Source organism: Lemur catta, chromosome 1 (assembly GCF_020740605.2).
Source record: "Lemur catta isolate mLemCat1 chromosome 1, mLemCat1.pri, whole genome shotgun sequence".
NCBI lineage: Eukaryota > Metazoa > Chordata > Mammalia > Primates > Lemuridae > Lemur > Lemur catta.
Window position 1 is genome coordinate 214,245,391 of NC_059128.1, and position 22,012 is coordinate 214,267,402.

Below are 22,012 nucleotides of genomic sequence, written 5' to 3' on the forward strand. Positions count from 1 at the left end.
ACGCACAGTCATCTTGATAGAAATGATTAGGAAAAAAGCCAAGAATCTGTTTTTATTAAAAAAAAAACAACAATTTATTGAAAAAGAGTAATGCTTTATACAAATCCCATTATAAAACCCCAAAATATCTATTGGTCTGTTTCCAGGCATGGTAACGGAGTATAAAAATATTAAAATTGGATAAATTCTGTTGTAACTAGTCTGTTGGTCATTTTTACCATAGGCTTTTTTTTTTTTTTTTTTTTTTGTAGAGTTCAGCAACTGGTATCAACAGGCATTTACATTCACACAGCATTAGGATCTACGTATGTGGCAAAGGTTCCTTAAATTATAACTTTTAGAAGCATAGACTCTCATGTTTGGAAGACAAAATAAAATTTTTCTAAATCCAAATCCTCATAAGACACAGTCCCCTGGCTAGCTTTCCCCATGTGGTTCTCTAGGGAGTACCATTCCCAAGCTAACTACCCTAGCAGTATCAGCTGCCAGCTAATAGCAAGAGCTCTGAAGGCATCACTTAAAAGATAGCACCTTATAGACACTTACACGTTATTATAATCCAAAAAATCTCCAAAACTGCTGGCTTTACCAATATTTAAGCTTTTATTTTTCCTCATTATATCTGCCACAAAAGCATCAGGCCATACTCACTGAAGAATCTTAAACTTCCTTAGAACCCTTTTCATTTAGTGAGTTGAATTTTGCTTCACTCTCATCACTTGTGAAACTGGTTAAGGCAAGAAACCCATTTCTTAATATTCTCTCTTTTCAGAGATTTGAAAAGTAACTTCCAAAGCTATGCACTTAAATTTCTTAATTTTTTTCTTGTACAGCACTTTTACCCTTACAAAACCACATTCACATGTATCCTTTCTCACTGAATTCCCACAGCATCTTGTGAAGTAGGCAGATCAGGAATTATAATCCACCCCTTACAGATGAAGCAATAAATCTAGGGCAGCCAAATGCCTTGCCCAAACTCAGACAGTAATTGATAGCACCAAGATTCAAATCCAGGTCTTCAGACACCAATGCCAACACCCTTTCCATTACATCATCTTGTACAAGTGAAGCAGTATTTTGTACGGACTGGAAAAGTAAGAGCCGTTGTTAAAATGGAACAAGCACCAACAACATGCTAGGCACAGCTTAATGAAAGGATATACACCAGTGGAGAAAGGAAGGTACTGAACCATACTAACGTACTTGTGTAGGTTTTGTTCAGTGACTTCTAAACAGCCAATCAAGCAAATAAAAACACTACTTAGACACATTTCATGTTCAAAGAATGAGAGTGATATCAACTAATTAATACTCACACTACTCTACCAACTGGTTAAGTATCATTATCTCAATTTGACAGATGGGAAAATAGGTAGAAAGATTAAATGACTCGCTTACAGCTGCAAAGAGAATATTTGTCACCACATTATCACTCCAGAAAGTCTGGCGCTTTGTTCAGACAAACAGACCACACCTCTTCAGGAAGAAGTAAACTACATGATAATTACATATGGGAAAACAATATAGTTGAAGAGGGAAGAATGAAAAGGTAGTTTGGGGGATATACAACTATAAATAAGTAGCTTAAAAATTCAATCAATAAAATTGTGTCACAACATGTGGGTAAGCAGCACAGAACTACTCAATTAGACAAATATTTTGAAAGCAAAGAAGAGTGCTATAGGTCAGAGTACAGGAATTGTGTGGGAAGGTCAACAGGAATATATCATTTCAGTCATGAAGGAAGATTTGTCTTCAAAACTCTGATTTGTAAGAGATTCTTGTTGGCTTTAGAAATTAAAATATTAGCTATGAAATGTGTTAGATTCAGGAGTTAGAAACCAACCAAATAAAAAACAAATATGGGCTTAATGAAGAAGCAAGTGCTATGAGATTATGGTAAAAAATAAAATAAGTACATGTAAAGGGCACACATGAAGAACTGAAAGAATTCACACTTCGCAAAGTAGGTTTGGTCTTATGGCAAAGACACTAAAAGCTGATGACGGACAGGAAATGATATTTGACTTATTACATATGTATATATAGAGAAAGAAGAAAATATACCAATAAACTTATTTAATCAATATAGAATTAAATATTTTTTGTATTTTAGACAGATTTTAAGTATGCTGGTATCAACATAATGAGAAGAGTTCTTTACTAATTTTTTTAATAGAAAAACATGTGTGTGTGTGTGTGTGTGTGTGTGTGTGTGTATATATATATATATATATATACATTTCTATATATATTTAAAGAGCAAACTCTCCCCCCATTTGAGAATGGGGGAAGCAGTAATACAATTGGACAAGGCTTTCCTCTTGTATTGAGAAAAGAAGATAAAATAAGACTAGGTCATTTCTAGCAATAGGTCTTTTTTTTGTAATACCACAGTTGAGATTACAATAGTCAAAACTCTAAGATCCTAATGTCAATGATAGTATTTTAGTGTCCATTTCTGTTTGTTTCAACACGCATGTCTCCTTTTGCCTTTGTGTCACACGTAGTCTTTCCCACTGGAAGGCGTAGGTTTTGGATAGGGCCGTGGTGTTGGGTAAGAGGTTGTTTTTCGAGGACAGGAGCAGCAAAGTAGGGCACCTCCCAGAAGGCAGAGAGAAGCAGCAGCCCAGCCTGTGAAGAGAGCCTGACCAAATTCATACCTAAGAAGAAAAGATAATGCATTTTTAATCAATGAATTATTGGCAACTTTTCTAATATGATTAAGAAAGAAAATAAATACTCATAATTTTTTTATTGAAAATAACCTACCATGATTACTTGGGGAAGTACTTTAAGGTCTGTACACATATACTCAGAATGTTTATATTGTAATTGTTGACAATTTGCAATAGTGGATCAGGAAATAGGAGATGCAATACCAGGTCAATTACACAAATATTTCCAAAGACTTTTCCATGTGTAAGACACTTGTAAAGCATGCTTATATGTTTTAGAACTGGGGTTTGGACTATGATTCCTAGGCTAAACCTTAACAAGTCATGCTATCACCAAGAAGCAATCTTATTCTGTAAAGAAACTGACAGAGTGTGATGGAGACTATTAGAGTTTTTAACAGTTGATACCAGGCATCTACATACACTGAAATCCAGATTTTATGGTTTTTCAAAAAGGATTAAGTCGATCCCAGTGGATGTATTAAACCACACACTTGTGGTGAGGTATCTGTGAGTGACTGTAGATAGTAAGGATAGAGAAGGGTTGGATCTAGAAGTTGAAAGGCCTGAGTTTGAATCCTGTTATACATTCTCAACTGCTGCAATTCTGAGACAGCAACCTCTCAACCTTAGTTTCTCCTTCTTTCAAAACAGGATAATCCCACTTGCCTCACCCGACTGATTTCAGGATCATGTGCACTAATGTAAATAACAAGTGCATAATGCCTAGCAATTTATAAAGTGCTTTCATGTGCATTACTGGTATTATCACTTTGGCAAAATTTGGGCCTATTGACCTCAAGCAGTTTCTGTTCCTACATTGTAAATCTTATGGGATGGGCTCCAACATAATCACTGCAGTATGTGTTCTCCTATATGTGGGTGACTATATAAAAAGAAGTACAACTTATCTCTCCAAACATGGAGATTTTTCATCCATTCATCCTAGCACTTAACAAACTATAATTACATCTTAACATCCTGACTCTGAATGTAGTTATTAGGCTTTAAAGATGTGAAGACAGTAAGATGAAGAACCTTGTCCCTGATCAAAGAGTGTTATTATATGAGAGCCAAGAATCTGCTCTTCAACTAGCCCAACTCGAAATATTAAGAAAGATGACTTTTATAAAGTCAATTTTATAATTGTGATGGAACATAAAATTTCAAGGTGGCAGCTCAATATACTTTAAAAAATCATAGCTTTATATGTACAATTGGGAATAAAATATTATTTGTTAACCTCTGCAGTAGTACTATTTTTCTCAGTCAACTATAAACTGTGCATAGTTTACAAATAATCATAGTTAGGAGTTATAAACATCAGAATATACTTCAGAAAGGAAATTTCAAATATATTAATGTCTTCATTAATACTTGGAAAAAAGAAGACAAGAGAAAAAATTCCAGCAAACAGTTGGAAAGTATAGAGCTTGAAACTTTTCTACTTTGAAGTCCATTTTGTCATCAATACAGGCTGTTAAAGCAATTATCAAATTCATCTTAACATGAGTCACAGGTCATTTAAATTGCTTGCAAGTTTGACAGAAAATTCCATACAATTTTTGAAAGCAAATCTGGGAAACTATGGCACTAGCAGAACTTTGCAGGACACAAAAAAGGGTATGTTTCTCAGAGAATAAACTATTTTATGCATGAATAGCATTACCTGGCATTGACTGGGGTCATGGGGTCATAGAATTCTTGAACAATTCTATTGCCATACCATGCTGTGGCAACTAGAACAGCCAGACCTATAGAAATTCAAAATAAAAGACTGTTAATCGCTATGGAACACTAAGCATAAATACACAACCCATTAAACCTAAACATATTTTATAAGAATTAAATCTCATCAATAGCGCTGACATTTTTAGAAGTTCGGATGTTTTATTCCAAGTATTCCGTTAAGACATACAAAAATATTAGGTTGGAGTTAGGCATAATTTACACTCTTCATGATACCTTACTCACCTAGAGTTCAGGGTCACTAGTACAAATAATGTTATTTGTAAACAAATCAGCAGTTTTATGTTATACAAGATCTCCTTCAAAGGCACATTAGTGTATTAAACTACTTTTGATGAAACCACTGCCATTATTAGTGCAAATAGAGTTGCCTGCAAAAGGGAAGATGAAAAGCTTTCTATGTTCTTCTTAACCAAATTCAAATTTTATATTTCTGCAGGGTCAAAAGGGAAACAAGCAGCTAGATAATAGAGAGACAGGACTTAGCTCAGAATGGACCAGAACATTCATGTTCCTACTGCCCCCTGGCCAAGGCAATACTAGGCATAGGTGTTGACTGCCCTGAGATTTGCTGAGGGTGCCACATCAGATCCATTTATACATCCCAATCTCAGTTTCTCATAGCATGTTACATTTAGTAACACCAAAGAAACCACTTAGTCAAAATCATTCATTCCATCATTTATACATAACAAAATATAAAATACCTCAAATTTTCTTATCCAAAGAAACTAAATAACTTCTTTTTTATATAATAGTAATTCTAAAAATTAATCAATATAGATAAAATATTTCTATCCTGCTCCCTCTTCCCTCCAAAAAAGTAGTCCAATCTAATTTTCTCTAAAGCTTGACAGAAAACACTATTGCTTTTGCGTGTTCAAATAGACCATGCGAATGCTCTTGAACTTGTGACCCTTACTCCCAGGGAAATCCCTGAAATTGAAATGGGAGTGACACAGTCACCTATGGGAGTTAGAGGAAGGCAAGCAGAGAAAGGATGCAATGCAATAAGTTTATTTACAGCCTTTGATGTAAGACTAAATTATTGGGACTAAAACTCCATCATGCCTTTTCAGACAGTTGCTAATTTGTGTTTGGATAAACTAAACAATTGGTCATTTTAAACTAACCACATCTTTGGCAAAGCCACAGATACATTCCCTCCATTATTGATTAAACTCATGTGTTATGCTAGAGCAAAAGCCCCTACAGGTCTTCTGTCAAAAAGAAAATAAGAAGAGAAAGTCTGTTCTAGTTTTTCCTAGTAGTAGATTTATATCACTGATGTCATTTCTAAAAGCAATAAACTATATATGTATACTATAGATAATACATAGTATATATTATGCATAGTAGTCTTAGTCATATCTATATACTGTATACTATCTATATATATACACACTATCTATATAGATATAGCTAATCTATTATAGATTAGATAGATGGTTAACAGTAGTCAAGTGCTGATTGATAAGGTTAGATGATGTGTCCTTTGAGAAAGTGAGAGCCAGCAGACATGGAGAGTACCATTTCAAAGCTTTATAGTAAGGCTTATTTTAGATTTTATACATAAATAAAATCTAAAATTTTATATATGTATATACACACTCATATGTCTTTAGCAGTATATATCTATATGTATCTATATATAGTATAAATTATTTCATATACTATATACTATATAGATATAGTAGTATAGAGATATGTGTGATATATACTATATATCTATGTATAGAAAAATATTATTTACAGATATATAGTAATATGCTATATGTAGATATGTAGTATATATTAGCATATGCATATATATTATCTATATATGATAGTGTTTGTGTGTGTACATATGTCTTTAAATGTATATACTATATCTGTATGTATTTATCTATCTACACCTATTTATACTATATACTATCTCATACATATATAGTATATATAGCTTATATAGCTATGTAGAGAGATATGTGGTATATATGCTATCATATTTAAAATAAGCCTTACTATAACATTTTGAAATGGTGCTGTCCATGTCTGCTGGCTCTCATTTTCTCAAAGAACATATAACCTAACCTATTAACTAGCACTTGAATAATGCAACAAATACATATTTATTTTCTGTGGGAAATATAATCTCATTATTTTATCAAGTTTTAAAAAGGCATTTCTGTATTGTTTTTTTTCCTAACTCATTTAAGCTAACACCCTACCATTCCAACATTCCACCTCTATTCCAATTGGTCTTTGTCTTCATTGATCTGTGGGTACATCCTATTTATTCTAGAATTAGATCTTCCCATCTATTAATAAAATACTGTCTTCCTTTTTCTCTAATAAGTCCAATATCATCCATCCCTCACAGGCCTGTAGTATTCATATGTTCTTTATGTTTTCTCTGACTACTCCCCATCTTCTCCACATAGTATCTGTAGAGACACCATAGAAATTTTCTGAATTACATATAATTGTTCCTTAGTGTTTGCTACATAGCAAACGTCTCTCTTCACCTGAAAAGAGTGCTTCTAATAAACCTGTTGGCACCCGAAACCTCAACAAATAAACCTGTCATATGTGAGCACAGATTTCATATTTTTGTTTGGTTTCTGCATGAGAACATGAAAGTCAACTGGACTTCAGGTCTTCAGATTTTAAAGTGATTGAAATCAATTCAAGTGCAAGGAATCCAACATAATCTAAGGAAACTGAAAACTAGATCTCAAATCATACCAGGAACAGGTTAGTAAGGTGATGAGGGGCAAGGCTTCTTTACCTGAAATAAGAAATATCACACCCCCGATGACAGCCATCCGCATCTTCTGTACCTCATCATCTTCCATGCACTTCATACACTTCATGCCAACAGTGGCCACAAAAATCGCTATCAGTCCCAGCAGGATTCCAATAACCATCAAGGCACGGGTTGCTTGCAAAGTACCTGGAAGAAAACATTTTATGATATGTAAAAATATGCTTAGACCAACAAAAGAAGAATGGAAGAAGACCAAGTATAATTCAATGTTGTACAGAAAACTCAACTAGGAGTCAGGAGACCTCAGTCCTAGTAACGCTTCTGTTGGTAACCCAACACAGGATCTTCTCCAGGAAAACAAGCACTGGGCTGGATGATGAAAAAGAGGTCTCCCAGCTTTAATGTTTTGTATTTTCAAAATTACATTCAAAACCAACTGGAAAAATAATTAATGACCTAATTGAATAGGCTTAGTTGAACTAATACATGTTTAATCCTTACTAATGGAGAATTTTAATTCTGAAATAACAATCATATACATTATCCCCAATGTTAACCATTTGTAATTAAAATGGTTTACAACATATCCTTGCTATTAGTCAACAGCTTTACACACCAATCATCAAGTTTCAGAAAAACTATGTGAATTTGGAAGATTAAAAATGAATTTTTACTAGCTTATAATGGCTGGATAAGCAACATTTGTATCTCCAGTGACATACATGGTCAGGCATAGAGGGTGGGAAAGGATATGAAAAGCATTTCCTTAAAACAAAATAACCTTTGAGATATTACCTTGGGACACAGTAGTAGATTGATATCCAAAGAGATCACTGGTTTTTAAAACTGTTTAAAATATCATGTGGTAAAATAGCAAACACAATAATTTCATGTAGTATGTCTCAGAATTCCATTAATTTTCTAATTTTCTGTTATTGTCTTTGATATACTAAGTCATGATCAAACAGGCAGGGTTAAGTTTGAGAGATTATGCCCATATGTTTCTTAAAGAGTAAAAGCTTGATACCATCATTGTGGCATAAAAGCACGATACCATCATTGTGACTTTAAAAATGAGCTGAAATTATGCTGGTTAGAAGATTTTGTTTAAATTCTAGATGTATTTCCTCCTTCAATTAAAGATCACTACCTCACTGACAGTGTTAATATGTAACAGATATTTTTACATAAATATTATTTACCTTGTAGTAAACTATGCTATCTTGGGTAAGCTATTTAGTATTCTTTGTAACCATGTTTGTATTATGTAAAATGTGAATTATGATCTCTCTCTCCAGAGGATTGGAACAATTGACTCCTGGATGAGAGTGGCTCATCAAAAATGGCTGAGATATGGAAAGATTTTGTATCTCAATATCTAATTTAGACCTAGACTCAGTCTTAACATCTTCAGGGTTGATAACTTAGGTTATCAATCATAATTAAAGTTAAATATTTCCGAAACTTCATTAAATTTCAATTTACTGATATTTCCATCTTTTCCATAACCAGATAGTCTATGATAAAATTACAGTAATCTCTTTCTAAGAGGTGTCAAAGGTATTTTTTACAGTATTGAAGACATATCTCGGAAGCCAAGATAATTTTCTACTTGATTTCATTAAAAAAAAAAAAAAGAGAGAGAGAGAGAACTCCCCTCACATAATCATACCCTCATAAGTGTGTGTGGGCACACTTGCATACTCATCTATACACTTATCTTAAGTTTCTAAGGTGGTAAAAGAACTGCCAGATCAAAGGATGTTCCATGGACCACAGGTTTACCATGAACTGAAACTGCTTATAAGATTATTATAAAACATTTTCCTTGGAATCATAAACCATACTCCAGTATGAAGAGGAAAGTACCAATAACTCTATGGTTAAGGTGTGCCCTTCTTTCTGATTTACCAGCAGTTTTTGCAGAGACAATCATTACTTAAAAGGAAAAAGAGAAATAAAACAACTAAACTCTTATATATAACATGGATTTCAGATATGGTCCTAAGATTACACTCAGAAAGAAAACATTTCAGGCAGAGAAACGCTAAACACAGAGCTGCTAAAAGTAACAAAGATGATCCATGTGCCTAGAGGATAGGTTGACCACATATCCCAGTTTGCCAGGAACTCTCCTAGTTTTAAAACTAAAAGTTTTACATCATTAGAAGGCTCTCAATCTTGGGCAAACTGGGAAAACTGGTCACCCTATTGGAGGATGGCAGGATGTGAAAAGTAAAATGGGGTTTAGCATGGTGGGCAGAAGGCCTATGTCATGCAGAGCTTTGCAAGCTAGGGTTAAGGGCTTGGAGATCATTCTAAGTGTAATCAGAAGTAATTAGAGGGTGTTAAGAAAGGAGTGACATGATTTTTACCCTCAATATAGAGATCACACAATTAGTAAACATTCTTTCTATGACAGCCCTTCAAATATGTGTATGTAGCCTTTTACATCTCAAAACCACCTCCACTTTAATTTCTCATACATACTGTTTTCCAAGCCTTTATTAATCACTTCTGGTGCTTTCTCTGATCTCTCTCCAAGTTTTTCACTTTGTTCAAGTTGTAGGGCCCCAAACAGGACTTTGCTTATATAATAATCACACTGCTGTGTTCTTCAGGTAAAACAGCAAGCAACTAGCCCAGCAGGTCTGAGTACTTGGATTACAGGGTATACTTCATGAGGAGTCTACTGGGCATCAATCTCATGAATCAGGCTTGTATAAAACCACTGATCTCCCAGGCAAGGGAGCACCTGTATGTAAACTACTCCAGGGCACCATCTGCACCCACCTGGAATGATCTGATACATTTTTAATCTCTAAGTTTTCCCCCTTGGAGTTCTCAAAGAAAACACATTTGATTTGTGTCAAATCTATTTTTAGTACTTCTTTTATAAAGTTTCTAAGGAGGAGGACACAGATATTCTATTCTATGTCTGCTAATAACCCTATGTTTCATTTCTCCATAGAATAATGTACTGTTTGTATAATATCAAAAAAATGGAGAAAGTGGAAAAAATAATACTTAGGAATTTTATATAACACAAACAGGGGATCATGTTTCATTAAAAAATGTTTTGCAAAGCAATATTTTTCATTTCTTTCCTGGCAACCACTAACTTACAAAATTCTTTGTATTTTACAATATTAGATTGGCACCATATGCAAAATCTCACCTTGCTTCATTGGAGACATTTGGAGAAATTATTTAGTGATTATGTAGGGAAAAATGTAAAAATAATACACACATGCAAACACAAAAAAGGCTGAGAATTAAAACAGCATGAAAACTCACTAGCCAGGCACATATAATGATAGATCAGAAGTCAAAGTAAGCAAGTATTGTGTTACAAGTTATGAGTGTTTTATGTGCAGATCAAATCTAAATTGCACAGTTTTAGCTGGAACCAGATGAATCCCTTTAAATTAAGGTCTTATTGAAGCCTTTCAAGTCATTCTAAAATATGTAATTGTGAACTCCTGGATGATTTGAGCCAGATATTTATTCCTATTCTCATCCTATTACCAGTGCCTGGTAAGTCACATGGATTATTCAATCTATGTTCAATAAATTCAATTTAGAATATGTCTTTATCCTTTAAAAATTGTACTAATACGATAACTAAAAGTACTTTCTTGTGTTTAGCTTAATCTTTGAAATACTGAAAAAATCTCCCTAGAGAGGCTGGGGATGCTGAAATCTTGCCACATAAAGCCAGACTTACATTAGATCACTAAAAGCTAGATACTTATGCAGAGAATTAAAATGTATACTTTTTGCTTAACTTGATCTATTTTTAAAATTATGGTTCTAATGGGATTCCAAGATAAAGTTTATTTTTTTTTACCCTAGTGGAATTATGAGCAGTAGGGCAAAAAAGTTAAAAGAGATTTTTTAAAGCTATAAAATAATATTTTAGACATATATTTAGACAAATATTTTAGACATATATTTAGACAAAATAATATTTTAGACATATATTTTAGACAAAATAATATTTTAGACATTTTAGATATATATTTAGAAATATAATATAATATATTTCTCTAAAATAATATTTTAGAGAAATATAATATAGTCTTGCACTATTAACTTTGAGCTGATCTGATTGGATCAAATCTAGGAGCATATGTATATCATCCCTGGACCCTTAAATTTGAAAATACCTCTACAATATTAGGATTAGTGACTAAAGTTGTCTATGGAAAATCAGGTTAGTAAACATTCAAAAAGTTACACTATTGTTTCTCATCATTATTCAGCAGTAAATAGAGAAGACAGTCTTTTAATTATACTCAGACTGATAATCTTGAGATTAAAGACCCCCTAAGGAGTTCTCACCACTTTCAACCTGAAAGTATAATTTTAAAAAACACTTACAAAGACCTCTACTTATAAGACAAGAAATGAGTTAGAAGTTACTGATCTATGATAGTTAGGTTAATCAACAAAAAGTGTAGAAAGACAAGCATAGACAAGTATGTGGAATTTTTTTTCTAAAGCTTTAAGACTTGCAACACAAGCAGCACAATCTATTGTAAATATCTGACATAGTTTATGTTATTTGCTTGCCATTCTGCCCTATATGCTATATGTCATAAATAAAATACAGTCTTCCCCCAGTATACATTGGGGATTGGTTACAGGAACACCTGCATATAAGCAAATGCACACATACTAAAATCCTGCAGTAGGCCCTGTAGAACCTGTGTATACAAAAAGTCAGCCCTCCATATACATGGGTTTTACATCCCACAAATACTGTGTTTTCAATCCAGGGTTGGTTGAAAAAAATCCACCTATAAGTGGACCCTTGCAGTTCAAACTCATGTTGTTCAAAGTCAATTGTAGATTTCAGTTATATCTCTAGTCTCTATTGAGTCCCTCCTTGCATCGGTAGTTGCTTAATAAGTATTAGGTGAATAAATGATTGGGCATCTAGAACAAAAATATTTTACTCTCTTTTCCCCAGCAACTAAATAAGCTTAACACAGACTGTCACAGAACTATACTCCCATGGCTTTTTCACTTATTCAATCTTTCACTTTTACTGAAGTTCAAAGTTCTACAAGAGTCCTCATTGTTAGCATTTCCATTTTATTGCTGCATGAGCTGGTGGCCACCGGGTGTGACCTCAGGACATATGCACAGTCTGTAATTGAAGTAGTCAGAATGAAGCAGGATTTACCACTCTTTATGATGTCCTGAGAAGTTTTGCTACCTTTTTTGATTGTTTCTTAGAGAAACTGTCTCATGCTTAAATTTATGCTTCTATATTACCTCCATAATGCTTACTCATCACGCCAATCAAGGAAACTTAAGCTATGCCACTTTCCTTTTTCCTTTCAGTCACTGTAGTTACTAAAAAAGAATGTTGGCACTAGAAGGAACCTTAGAACTCATCTTACTGATTCCTTATGAGCAATAGGACCTATGAGCTCATGTTTGTTAAATAGATAAATGAATCACAGATTTAGGTCTCCATTCTGCCCACTCTATCCTATTTTATAAATGGAGGACACTACTTGAGCCCAGGGAGATCAAGTGGCTTACGACTATACACGTGGCTACTTAGTGCAAAACCAGAGTAAGAATTGAGAACTTCTGATTTCAAGCTTGGATTTTTGTTTCAACTTTCATCATTCTCAGAATCAGAACTCATTCTTGAAGCAGATCTGAACCCCAATGGCCCTTTGACTACCTTCAGTTCAGCAGGCTGGTGAAGCAGAATTGGGTGCGCTCCTCTCTACCTACGCTTCAAAGACTGTCCAAGTCAGTGATTTTGTCTCTGTGATTGAGCCTGACATCATGGTGATAGTGCTGGGAAGCCTCACAACAACCAATACTCATTAAACACACCTACACACATGTGGATGCATGCAAAGCAAGTTAAACAGGCTACAGGAGCTTATAAACAAATTACAGAATCTCATGGTTAGGTGAGACTTAGAGAGAGTCTAGCCTAACCTCCCATTTGTCTGGTGCTTGGATCTTCCCTACAACATTCCTACAAAATGCTTACTTATTCTCTGCTTGCACACCTCCCACCACGCAGCCTCCCAGGGCAGCCCAATCTTGGGAGAGCTCTAGCTATTGAAGTCAAGCAAGTGGAAGCAAATAAGCACATAAAATGGGCACTAGCTTCCTAAAAGTTTGCGAATTGGATCAAAGTAATACAGGATGTACAGGTTAATCAAGAAAATCTACTGCAACTGTATCTGGAACTCTTTGTTGTATACTCCAACTTTCAGCTTCAAGAATCATCAATGTCAATAAACATCACATACTTGGGATGAAATGAAAATTGTCTGAGCCATTGTGAAACTACAATACACAGTGTGATATTTGTTTCCCCAGGAAGTTTCTCAGTTACATTTTCATAAACTGCATGGCAAGAACTACCTAAAAGAAGCTCTGCTGTATCTCTTTTCTTGTACACAGTGTATACTACATACACTTTTAGATACTCTATGAAGGTCATGTGCTTTTTACAAATGACTCTAGTTAAAGCAGGAAAAAAGGGATTTTAATATTTCCAGTGCTAAAACCTTGATAAATCCCTGCATCTGGACTCTAAGTCGCCAAGTGGCTACTGGAAAAGAGAGCAAGACACAATTTTAGGAAACCTGCAGCCAAGCTTTTCACTTAAAAGCACTTCATGAAAATGCAACCTTTTATGAGAAACACTACTTGTATATACAGAGATAATTCTTTTCATCTCTAGATGTCACAGAACTATACCAAAACTAGCCAACGAATCACCACCCCAGATCTCTACATCAGGTGGGTGTGAACACCACTGCTCAGGTGTAGAAATGGAGACAGGTTTTCTGGGCTCTATCCAAAGGCATGCAGTGAGTCATTGGCAGGTTCAGAGAGAGTATGTGAGTCAAGGGACCCTCTTCTGGGAATTAATTTTGAGAGAAAAACCTCAGCCCCACCTTGGATAAACTATGGCTTTAACCAAAACAAAAAGTGGAATCTGATCTGGAGTTAAAACACACACACACACACACACACAAAAAAAAATAAAAAATAAAAAAAAAAAAAAACCTGAAAGAAATCTCTAAAATGTGTGTGTGGGGGGGGGATTTATTGTTTCCACCACAGTTTTAAAAACTTTGATAAGTATATTAACCAGTAATAAATGAAAATAAAACATTATCACACAAAAGGATGATCTATTTGAGCATTTACATCATAGATCAATCTGATTTCATTTGGTCATTAAGGTAAATTAAAAGCAGCCCATTTAAAGATATTGAAAATACACTGTTTTGATCAGAAGAATGAAATTAACAGTAAGAACTCTCTGGAATTGCTCTTAGAACCTTCTCCATCTGCCAATTCCTCAACATGGTTATCTAAGTAAATTTATCTTTCCATGAGAAAATTCAATGATTACTTCCCAATTTTTTACTTTATAAGTGTAAATGTAACTCAGGAGGGCAATAATCCTTGCATAATTATTAAAATTATAATTAGTTCTGGTGTAAAGGAGTCTTCATATGGGAATGTTTAAAAGCTGAAATGATAACACCCAAAACCACTACACACATTGACCAATTGCCACAGGAGTTCAAGGTGTTTAAACAGATTTGGAACAGGTTCAATAACTCTAAACCATATGGTTTTTGACATGCATTATTAAAAGTTGTCCCTTGCTAAGAGGTAGATAAAACAAGTGAAGTAAACTTGAACAATGCCAACACTGCTCACCCACAGCATACAGTGGGTACTGGCAGGCAGTCTTGTTTATCTAGACAAAGACTAAGCAAGTTTTTCTTCATGATATTTAAAGGCCGTAACAGACATGCACTACAAGACAACTAATGTGATTTCTCAAGGAAGACACTCCAGCCATGAATTGTTATTACCTAGGTAAATGGGAATTTAATGACTTTTTGACAAGGCACTCAAAATCTTTTATTTTAAAAAAGGTAAAAAAAAAAAAAAAGCCACCCCATTATCCTTCTGCTCACCATGGTTAGAAATATTTCTTTCTACATAATCCTTTCCAACTTGACAAGTGAGCACTGAACATCCATTACACAGAAATTCCTTTTTGGGACATGGAAGCCTGGAGAAGACCCACCTCTTCATACCCTCTTACCCTCTTCCTCTCCCAGCTGACCTCTGTTTTCATCAGCTGGGACTATTTTGCTGCATTTTTCTTCAGTGCGTTTAGTTTTATTATGTTGGGCAGGTTATTTGGAACTTTTCTTTCTTGTCTTTCTTTTTTTTGTTTTTTTTTTTAACCAACTGCCAACTGTCTTTTTCCAAAATAGCACTACACAATTGGCCTCTTCTGAAGTCCTTGGGCTTAAAGGCTAAAGCTCTGGGGGAATCTCAAGAGGCTTCTTCAAAGAGTGTTCTTGGAAGGGACTTACTTCCCTGCACTAACTGGATTTAAAAACTTAAAGAATCAAAATATTCAACCTCAAGTGTAAGTAAAAAACACCAAGATGTGACATTCCATGTAGGAATGTAATAGTATGAAAAGTAATAGTAAAGTTTAAAAATTTGTTCTAATACTTTGGGATTATCTTTTTAATTTTGCACACTTGAGAAACTATCAGCCTCCAGACTTTTCAAGCCGTCCCATTTTCTTCTCTGAATCTTACCAATTTTCAATTTACACAGAATCTTAGAATGTCCAGGAGAGTCCTAAGAGGTCAAGCTTGAGTTTGATGTGATTTCTGTCACTCTCCACCTACTCTCATGGGAATTCCCTATGAAACTACACCTAGAAGGGGAGAAAAGTGTCACTCAGGGAGTTACAGGCAAAACTAGAGCTTAGGCCTGGGTCTCCCTTTCCCCAAACCAGGGTTCCCTCCACTTCCTCACGATAGAGCACGTGATCAGAAGACTTGATCAACTGAAGACTAATAACCACGCAATCACACAACAGAATGAGCTCACAAGGGAGCCACTGGGGTTGGCGCCTCTGGACGGTGGCTACGGGGAGGAGAGATGCACTCACTGTTCAGATTGAGCAAGGAGTCGAAGACTTTGCACTGGATCTGCCCGGTGCTCTGAGACACGCATGACATCCACAGCCCCTCATAGATCGCCTGGGCGGTCACGATGTTGTCGCCAGCGTAGGAGTAAATCTTCCACTGGGGCAGGGCAGTGCTGACGATGGTGCCGATCCAGCCCAGGAAGGCCAGAATGAAGCCCAACAACTGCAGTCCTGCGTTGGCCATGGCTCGCTCGGCGTCCGCGCTGGCTCAGGGCGGGCAGGTGCAGAGAGCGGAGAGTTGGCAGGTGCGCGCCTGGGGCTCCCACGGGTGGCGGGGCCTCACCGCGGAAGTTACGGCGGGAAGCCCTGCTCGCAGCGCCGCCGCTGAAGAGGCTCTGGATCCGGGTCGAGGTCTGGGTCTGGGTCCGGTTGGCGCTGGAGTCGGGATGCTAGAAGCTGCCGTTGCTCCCCGGCTCAGGAACTGAGCCGCCAAACCTCTGGGCGCCGCGTTTTAAAGCAGCTCCGCCCCGGGCCCGGCCCCGGCAGCCACGCAGCGCCCCCTGGCGGTTCCGGGCCTGCTCCCCGGAGGGCGGCAGGGACGCCCCGAGCGAACCCACTGCCCGCGTCGTGGAGACGACTCCGGGCCAGGCACCGCGTCCGCGCTCACCTTCCCTCATCTCTCCCCTCACTCTTGTCAGGCTTCTCAGCCTCTTCATTCATTCACCCCACAGTTGCCCCCAAATTACTTTTACAATAAATGTAAACCCTAAAAATACATAAAGATAAAAAATGAAGCCCTGAAGAGCTCGGTGTTATTTTTAACTTTTTTTCAGTGTCTTATGAAAAGACTTTTTCTATCCACCTCCGCCCCTCCTCCTCTCCCTCACACAGGTCCGCTGTTCAGCTTCCTCCCTCTTTTCCTTTCCTTCCTCTGCTCCCTTCTTCTCTTCATTGTCTTTCTGCTTCTCTGCAAGTACCCTCCGGAATCTTTACACTTTATAGATCAGGAAGCTGAGACCCAGAGAGCAGCATGATTTGTATAAAGTCACACAGCAATTTAGTAGTAGCATATGCAGTGCTTGGTTCCCCCCCCACCCCATTCTGCTTTCCATTACATTTTAAGTTGACCAAAACATATGTCCTTTGAGCTATTACCCTGCTTATGAAAATGCAGCTTACCTGTCCCGCAACCCCCTACACACATGCGCACACGCGCCCACACACACCACACACACACACACACACACACACACACACACACACACACAGGACCCCAACCTCTCTGCCCTACAGCAATTTGTCTCACAGCAGCCATTCCTTATCAGAGAGCCCTGGCCAGTGCCACACTCCCTCTCAAGGGTGTTTCATTAATGAATTATCAGATGTTGTTCATCAAAGGTGAGAACATCTAAACAGTGTTTCCCCAATAGATAAAAGACTAGGCTGGGATGTAGGAAGTCTGGGATTTGCTCTGGATTTGCAGTAACTGGCCATGCCACCCCCCAAGTTTTGGTGTAGTTCAGCTTTTAGTTTCCTTCTATGGTTCTGTAAAGCTTCCTTCTTTGTAGTTACTCAGAAGTGCTGTTGCGGTTGACAATAATTAATATGTTTTCCCAACTGCTTTTTGTGTGTGCTGTGAGTGTGGTGGGAGGAGAAGTTTCTAGGGTTTTAGTAAAAACAGAAGCACCTTAGAGGCAGAAATAAACATATTAAATACTAAGGAGAAAACAAGATATGCCCTTATATACTCTGGGGGCTGCCAGTTTGTGACAAGGACAGAATGATAAAAATGTTCAGAGTGGGAATAGGAGGAATGACAAAAGCCATATCACCCTCACCCCCACCTAGCTGTTTCCAGTTACCTTTTGTGAAGGTTTGAGGCTAAAGGACTGGTCCTTGCAGGGATTTGGGGACCAGCTGAATGAAGATATTTCATTTGGAGTAAGCAAGATTAAGATAAGTAGGGGTTGTCTTTCTTCTACCAGCTTTCCCAGACCCCAGAAATCCTCTAAGTAAGCTCTGTAGGGCATGACCGTGTGGATATATTCTCAGGGTCTGGGTCTGCAGGAGATATTACTTTCTAAATACAGATGGATGTTCTGTGGGTGCCTGTAAGTATCGATGAAGAGGTACTGATCACACTTCATATTTTTATTCCCCAGAACAGAGAAGGTACTCAGAATTTGCTATAGGAGTAGACTAGTACCATGTGAATCATATAATCTTATCTGTTTTGTTGTTGTTGTTCTAGTCATTTGAGAATTAAAACTATTTTTAAAAGGCATGATTAGAATTTAATGAATATGCTTATGCACAGAACCTGTTTGTATCAGCCTACAATTGGTGGGGAATTGGAGGGATGAATTCTGTGGTCAACAGAGCTCCGTATTTTTGTGTTTTTATTCCAGGTCTGCATGAGGCTGATTACTTCACTGCCCACAACCATGTTTATGAGGCTTAGGTGAATGCTGTTTGTTTCACTGTGATCCATGCCCAACTCTGGCATCCTTAATCCTGTCTCGTTTTCTGTCCTTAGCCTCAGTGCAGAGGATAGGTGAGATAATGGATCAGCATAAATCCATCAACTCAAGAGGAAAAACAACTTACCAATGCCAGCCTTTCATATATGAAGCATAAAACAATAAAGGCAGCACTGTGACCAAGAAGGTTCTAGAAAGACTGGCAGTGGTGTGGCAAATGTCTTGGCCTGTAGAGTAGGAAAATCTGCTATGTACTCTCAGACAAATTACTTTGCTTCTCTGCCTCAGTTTTGCTATTAATAAAAGTTAGGGATTGACTCCTAAAAGTCACCCGGTCTAAAGTTTTATGCTTCTAAATAATAATAGTTGACATTTGCGAGTAATATTTTCTCACCAAGTGTTGAGCTCATGGTTTTATATGCTAGCTGTATGTGCAAGTGACAGAGACACAGAAAGGTCAAGTTGTTTGCCCAGGGTCTATTTTGTAAATAGTAGTTCTGGGATTCCAAACTACACAGTTTTGAATCTATCCACTATCCTATAGTATTTCTCTCTATGAACCAAATCAGTTGAGGACAATTGGCTTTTTTGGATGGTCTTTGACATCCTTATCATGTATTTCTAGCTCCAGGCAGTGGTGGATGTTCCACTCTGTGACTGCCTCTTCTCAATCTCTGTTGCAGGCCACTGAGATTCTCTTCCTTGGGAATAAGAATCACGTGGCAGAGAAGTGCCGCTGCCGAGGAGGAGGGTATGTGTGAAGACAGCAGTAGCCCACAGGTTTACTCCACGTGCATATGTGACTGATACCTGTGCTTGGCCATGATCCTGAGAACCAGAAATAAGTTGAAGAGATACACAAAAAGAGATATACTTCAAAGACAAAAGTAAAGGCAACACTAAGGGTGGCAGAAGAGAAAATACACAAAAAAACAAGTTCCCAAGAGGCAGCATGGCAGATTCTCTGAAATGGTTAATGATGAGAATAAGAAGGCTTCTGAGATGTAAATTTTTTATTCAGTGATTATACATGCTAATATCAACTGTTCAGAGCTTCTCAGGTGCTAAAAACAGAATGGATGGACGTGTTAGTAAGCAATCTTCTGTATAACAACTTAGAGCTTGAGAGAGGGATCAGAGTACAAATGTAAAAATTTAGGATGAATTTTAGTATTAGAACATACAGGTTACTAATAAAAAAGATTGGTGCATGACTGATGTAACTTTTAAAAATAGCCCTTTGAAACTCCTTGTAGATTTCCAAAGGGTAGTGAGGGGTAATGGTCAAAAGCACAAACTTTTTGAATCCTTGCTCTTCCCTTTCCAAGTAGGGTTACCGTGAAAAAATTGTGCGACATCCTTGTGCCTTAGATTTTTTCCTCTTTCAAATGATTCAAACCCTAGTCGTGTTATGAGCGTTAACAAGTTAATACATGTGCATTACTAAGAAGAGTAGTTGGTATATAGCAAACACACATGAAATGGTAGTTATTATTTCAAGCATATCAGGTACATTTAATTTGCTAATCCTGCCACTTACAAATGATGTTCATGTTCGTTGAGAAAGAACCTTTCTTGCCTTGGTTCTCTTACAATCTCACTTAATGTCATAGTTAAATCGTGGTGAGAAAATACGCAGTTTCTCTAGCAGGAAGATACAATTTTGTGTTAAGAAACAGAAAAGGCAGCAAGGAGAAGGGTGTGGCCGCAGATAAATTTCTAGGCCCCCTCTCTGGGCATTGACGGGTTTCCCCTCTGAGTCCTGTGTAGTGTCCATGGCTAGGACTAATGCCTGAAGGGCTCTTTCTGAGAAGAGACAGGCCAAGAGCAGATGGAGAAGGGCGATGTGGAGCCAAACGATCCTTCCCAGAGGTCAGTGAGGACCTTCAGTGGGTCGGGGAGGACAAATCTGTAGTTTGAGATTTTTATTATCAAGTATTTGCCTTGTTATCATGTGTACACAAAACTCCCCTTTAGGTTCTCGCTTAAACTCCTAGCCTGACAGATCCATCTCTTCAGAAAAATGGTGTTTGGGAGAAGGTAAAATTTCAGCATTAAAATATACTATTTCAATCATAAAAGTCTACTTTGAAGCAAGTTAATAGAGGACTGTTCTCTGTATCTTTTTGCTTCTGTTGTTTGGGGAAAGGTTTCCTCTTAATAATTAGAGGTGCTAGAAATACTCAACTGATTTGATCATCAAGAGTCAATGTCAAATTGGTAATGATATTATACTCTTAATCTCCTTAACATAACTGTACTTGTATGAGTCATGATTCTCCAGAAAAACAGAACCAATAGGAAACTGTGTGTTTCTGTGTCTGTGTGTGTGTGGAGAGAGAGAGAGAAAGAGAGAGAGAGAGGTAGAGAATTTAGAGAAGATTTATTTTCAGGAATTGGATCATGCAATTTTGCGAGCTTTTAAGTGTGAAATTTGTAAAACACCCCAGCAGACTGGAGACTCTAGTGAGAGTTGATTTTGCAGGGTTGCATCTGAAATCTTTCAGTTTTGAGGAGAATTCCTTTCTTTTTGGGAAACCTCATTCTTCCCTTGACTAAATGAGGTCCACCACATTATGAAGGGTAATCTGCTTTATTCAAAGCCTATGGATTTAAATGTTAATCATATCTAAAAAAAAATCTTTATAGCCACATCTAGGCTGGCGTTGACCAAACAAGTGGCAAGCTAAGTGGACAAATACAATTAACCTTCACCCTAACTAATGCTTACTGATCATTTAGATTCTAAGGGCTTTCCTTGCATGAACTCACTTAGTACTCATCTATCACTGTAGATGAGGAAAATGAGGCCCAGATTTAGCAAAGTAGTTTGCCCAAGTTACACAACTGGAAAAGGGTGGAGTTGACATCCAGACTCAGTGGTCTGGCTCCTGAGTGAGACAGCTTATACAGTGCACTATACTATACTACACTTGAAGCCAATGTGTGTCTTCCGCCTCCTTTGTGACTCTGCAAACCACCTAGTATAGCAATACCCCAAAGCTGGGTCCTCACTAAGCCTCCAAAAGAGAGTCATATCAGAGTGAATAGTAGGTTCTCAGCAAGTGTTGGGTAACTAAGTGAATGAATGAACAGACAGATGGACTGGAGGAAGAATCTCTAATCTTTATTGTAAGGAATCTGAGGCACTGGGAACACAGTGGTGAGTGAAAACAGTTTTGACCCTCAAGGAGATCCAGGTTCTTATGAAAGAACAAAGATCAAAACAAAAAGAAGTAGCAATTCAGTTAGACTTTCAATGCTTCTGTCTTCGAGATAACACAGAATCTGGGATATGATACTGCTTTCTCCTTGCGTTAGATATGATGTTAAACAGGTTAGCTAATCAATCTGTGTCTCATTTCCCCCATCTGTAAATAAAATAAATATT

The 22,012-nt window shown here is 37.1% G+C and overlaps 1 protein-coding gene across 1 annotated transcript; it reads right to left on the bottom strand.

The window, feature by feature from the left end:
• Positions 1 to 217: 217 nt before the first annotated feature.
• Positions 218 to 16,658, bottom strand: CLDN1 (claudin 1). Its single transcript, XM_045539928.1, has 4 exons — positions 16,163 to 16,658; positions 7,198 to 7,362; positions 4,351 to 4,435; positions 218 to 2,666 (listed from the first exon to the last, which is right to left on the bottom strand). The coding sequence occupies exons 1-4, from the start codon at positions 16,383 to 16,385 to the stop codon at positions 2,504 to 2,506; spliced, it is 636 nt and encodes a 211-aa protein (XP_045395884.1). The 5' UTR covers positions 16,386 to 16,658; the 3' UTR covers positions 218 to 2,503.
• Positions 16,659 to 22,012: the final 5,354 nt, after the last annotated feature.

Excerpts from the sequence above, each read along its gene's own strand:
- CLDN1 (XM_045539928.1), bottom strand. The coding sequence starts at position 16,385 with ATGGCCAACGCAGGACTGCAGTTGTTGGGCTTCATTCTGGCCTTCCTG. Across the intron at positions 4,436-7,197 it reads TGTGATATTTCTTATTTCAG|GTCTGGCTGTTCTAGTTGCC; the intron begins GTAAAGAAGCCT and ends GAATTTCTATAG. Across the intron at positions 2,667-4,350 it reads ATGACCCCAGTCAATGCCAG|GTATGAATTTGGTCAGGCTC; the intron begins GTAATGCTATTC and ends TTTTCTTCTTAG.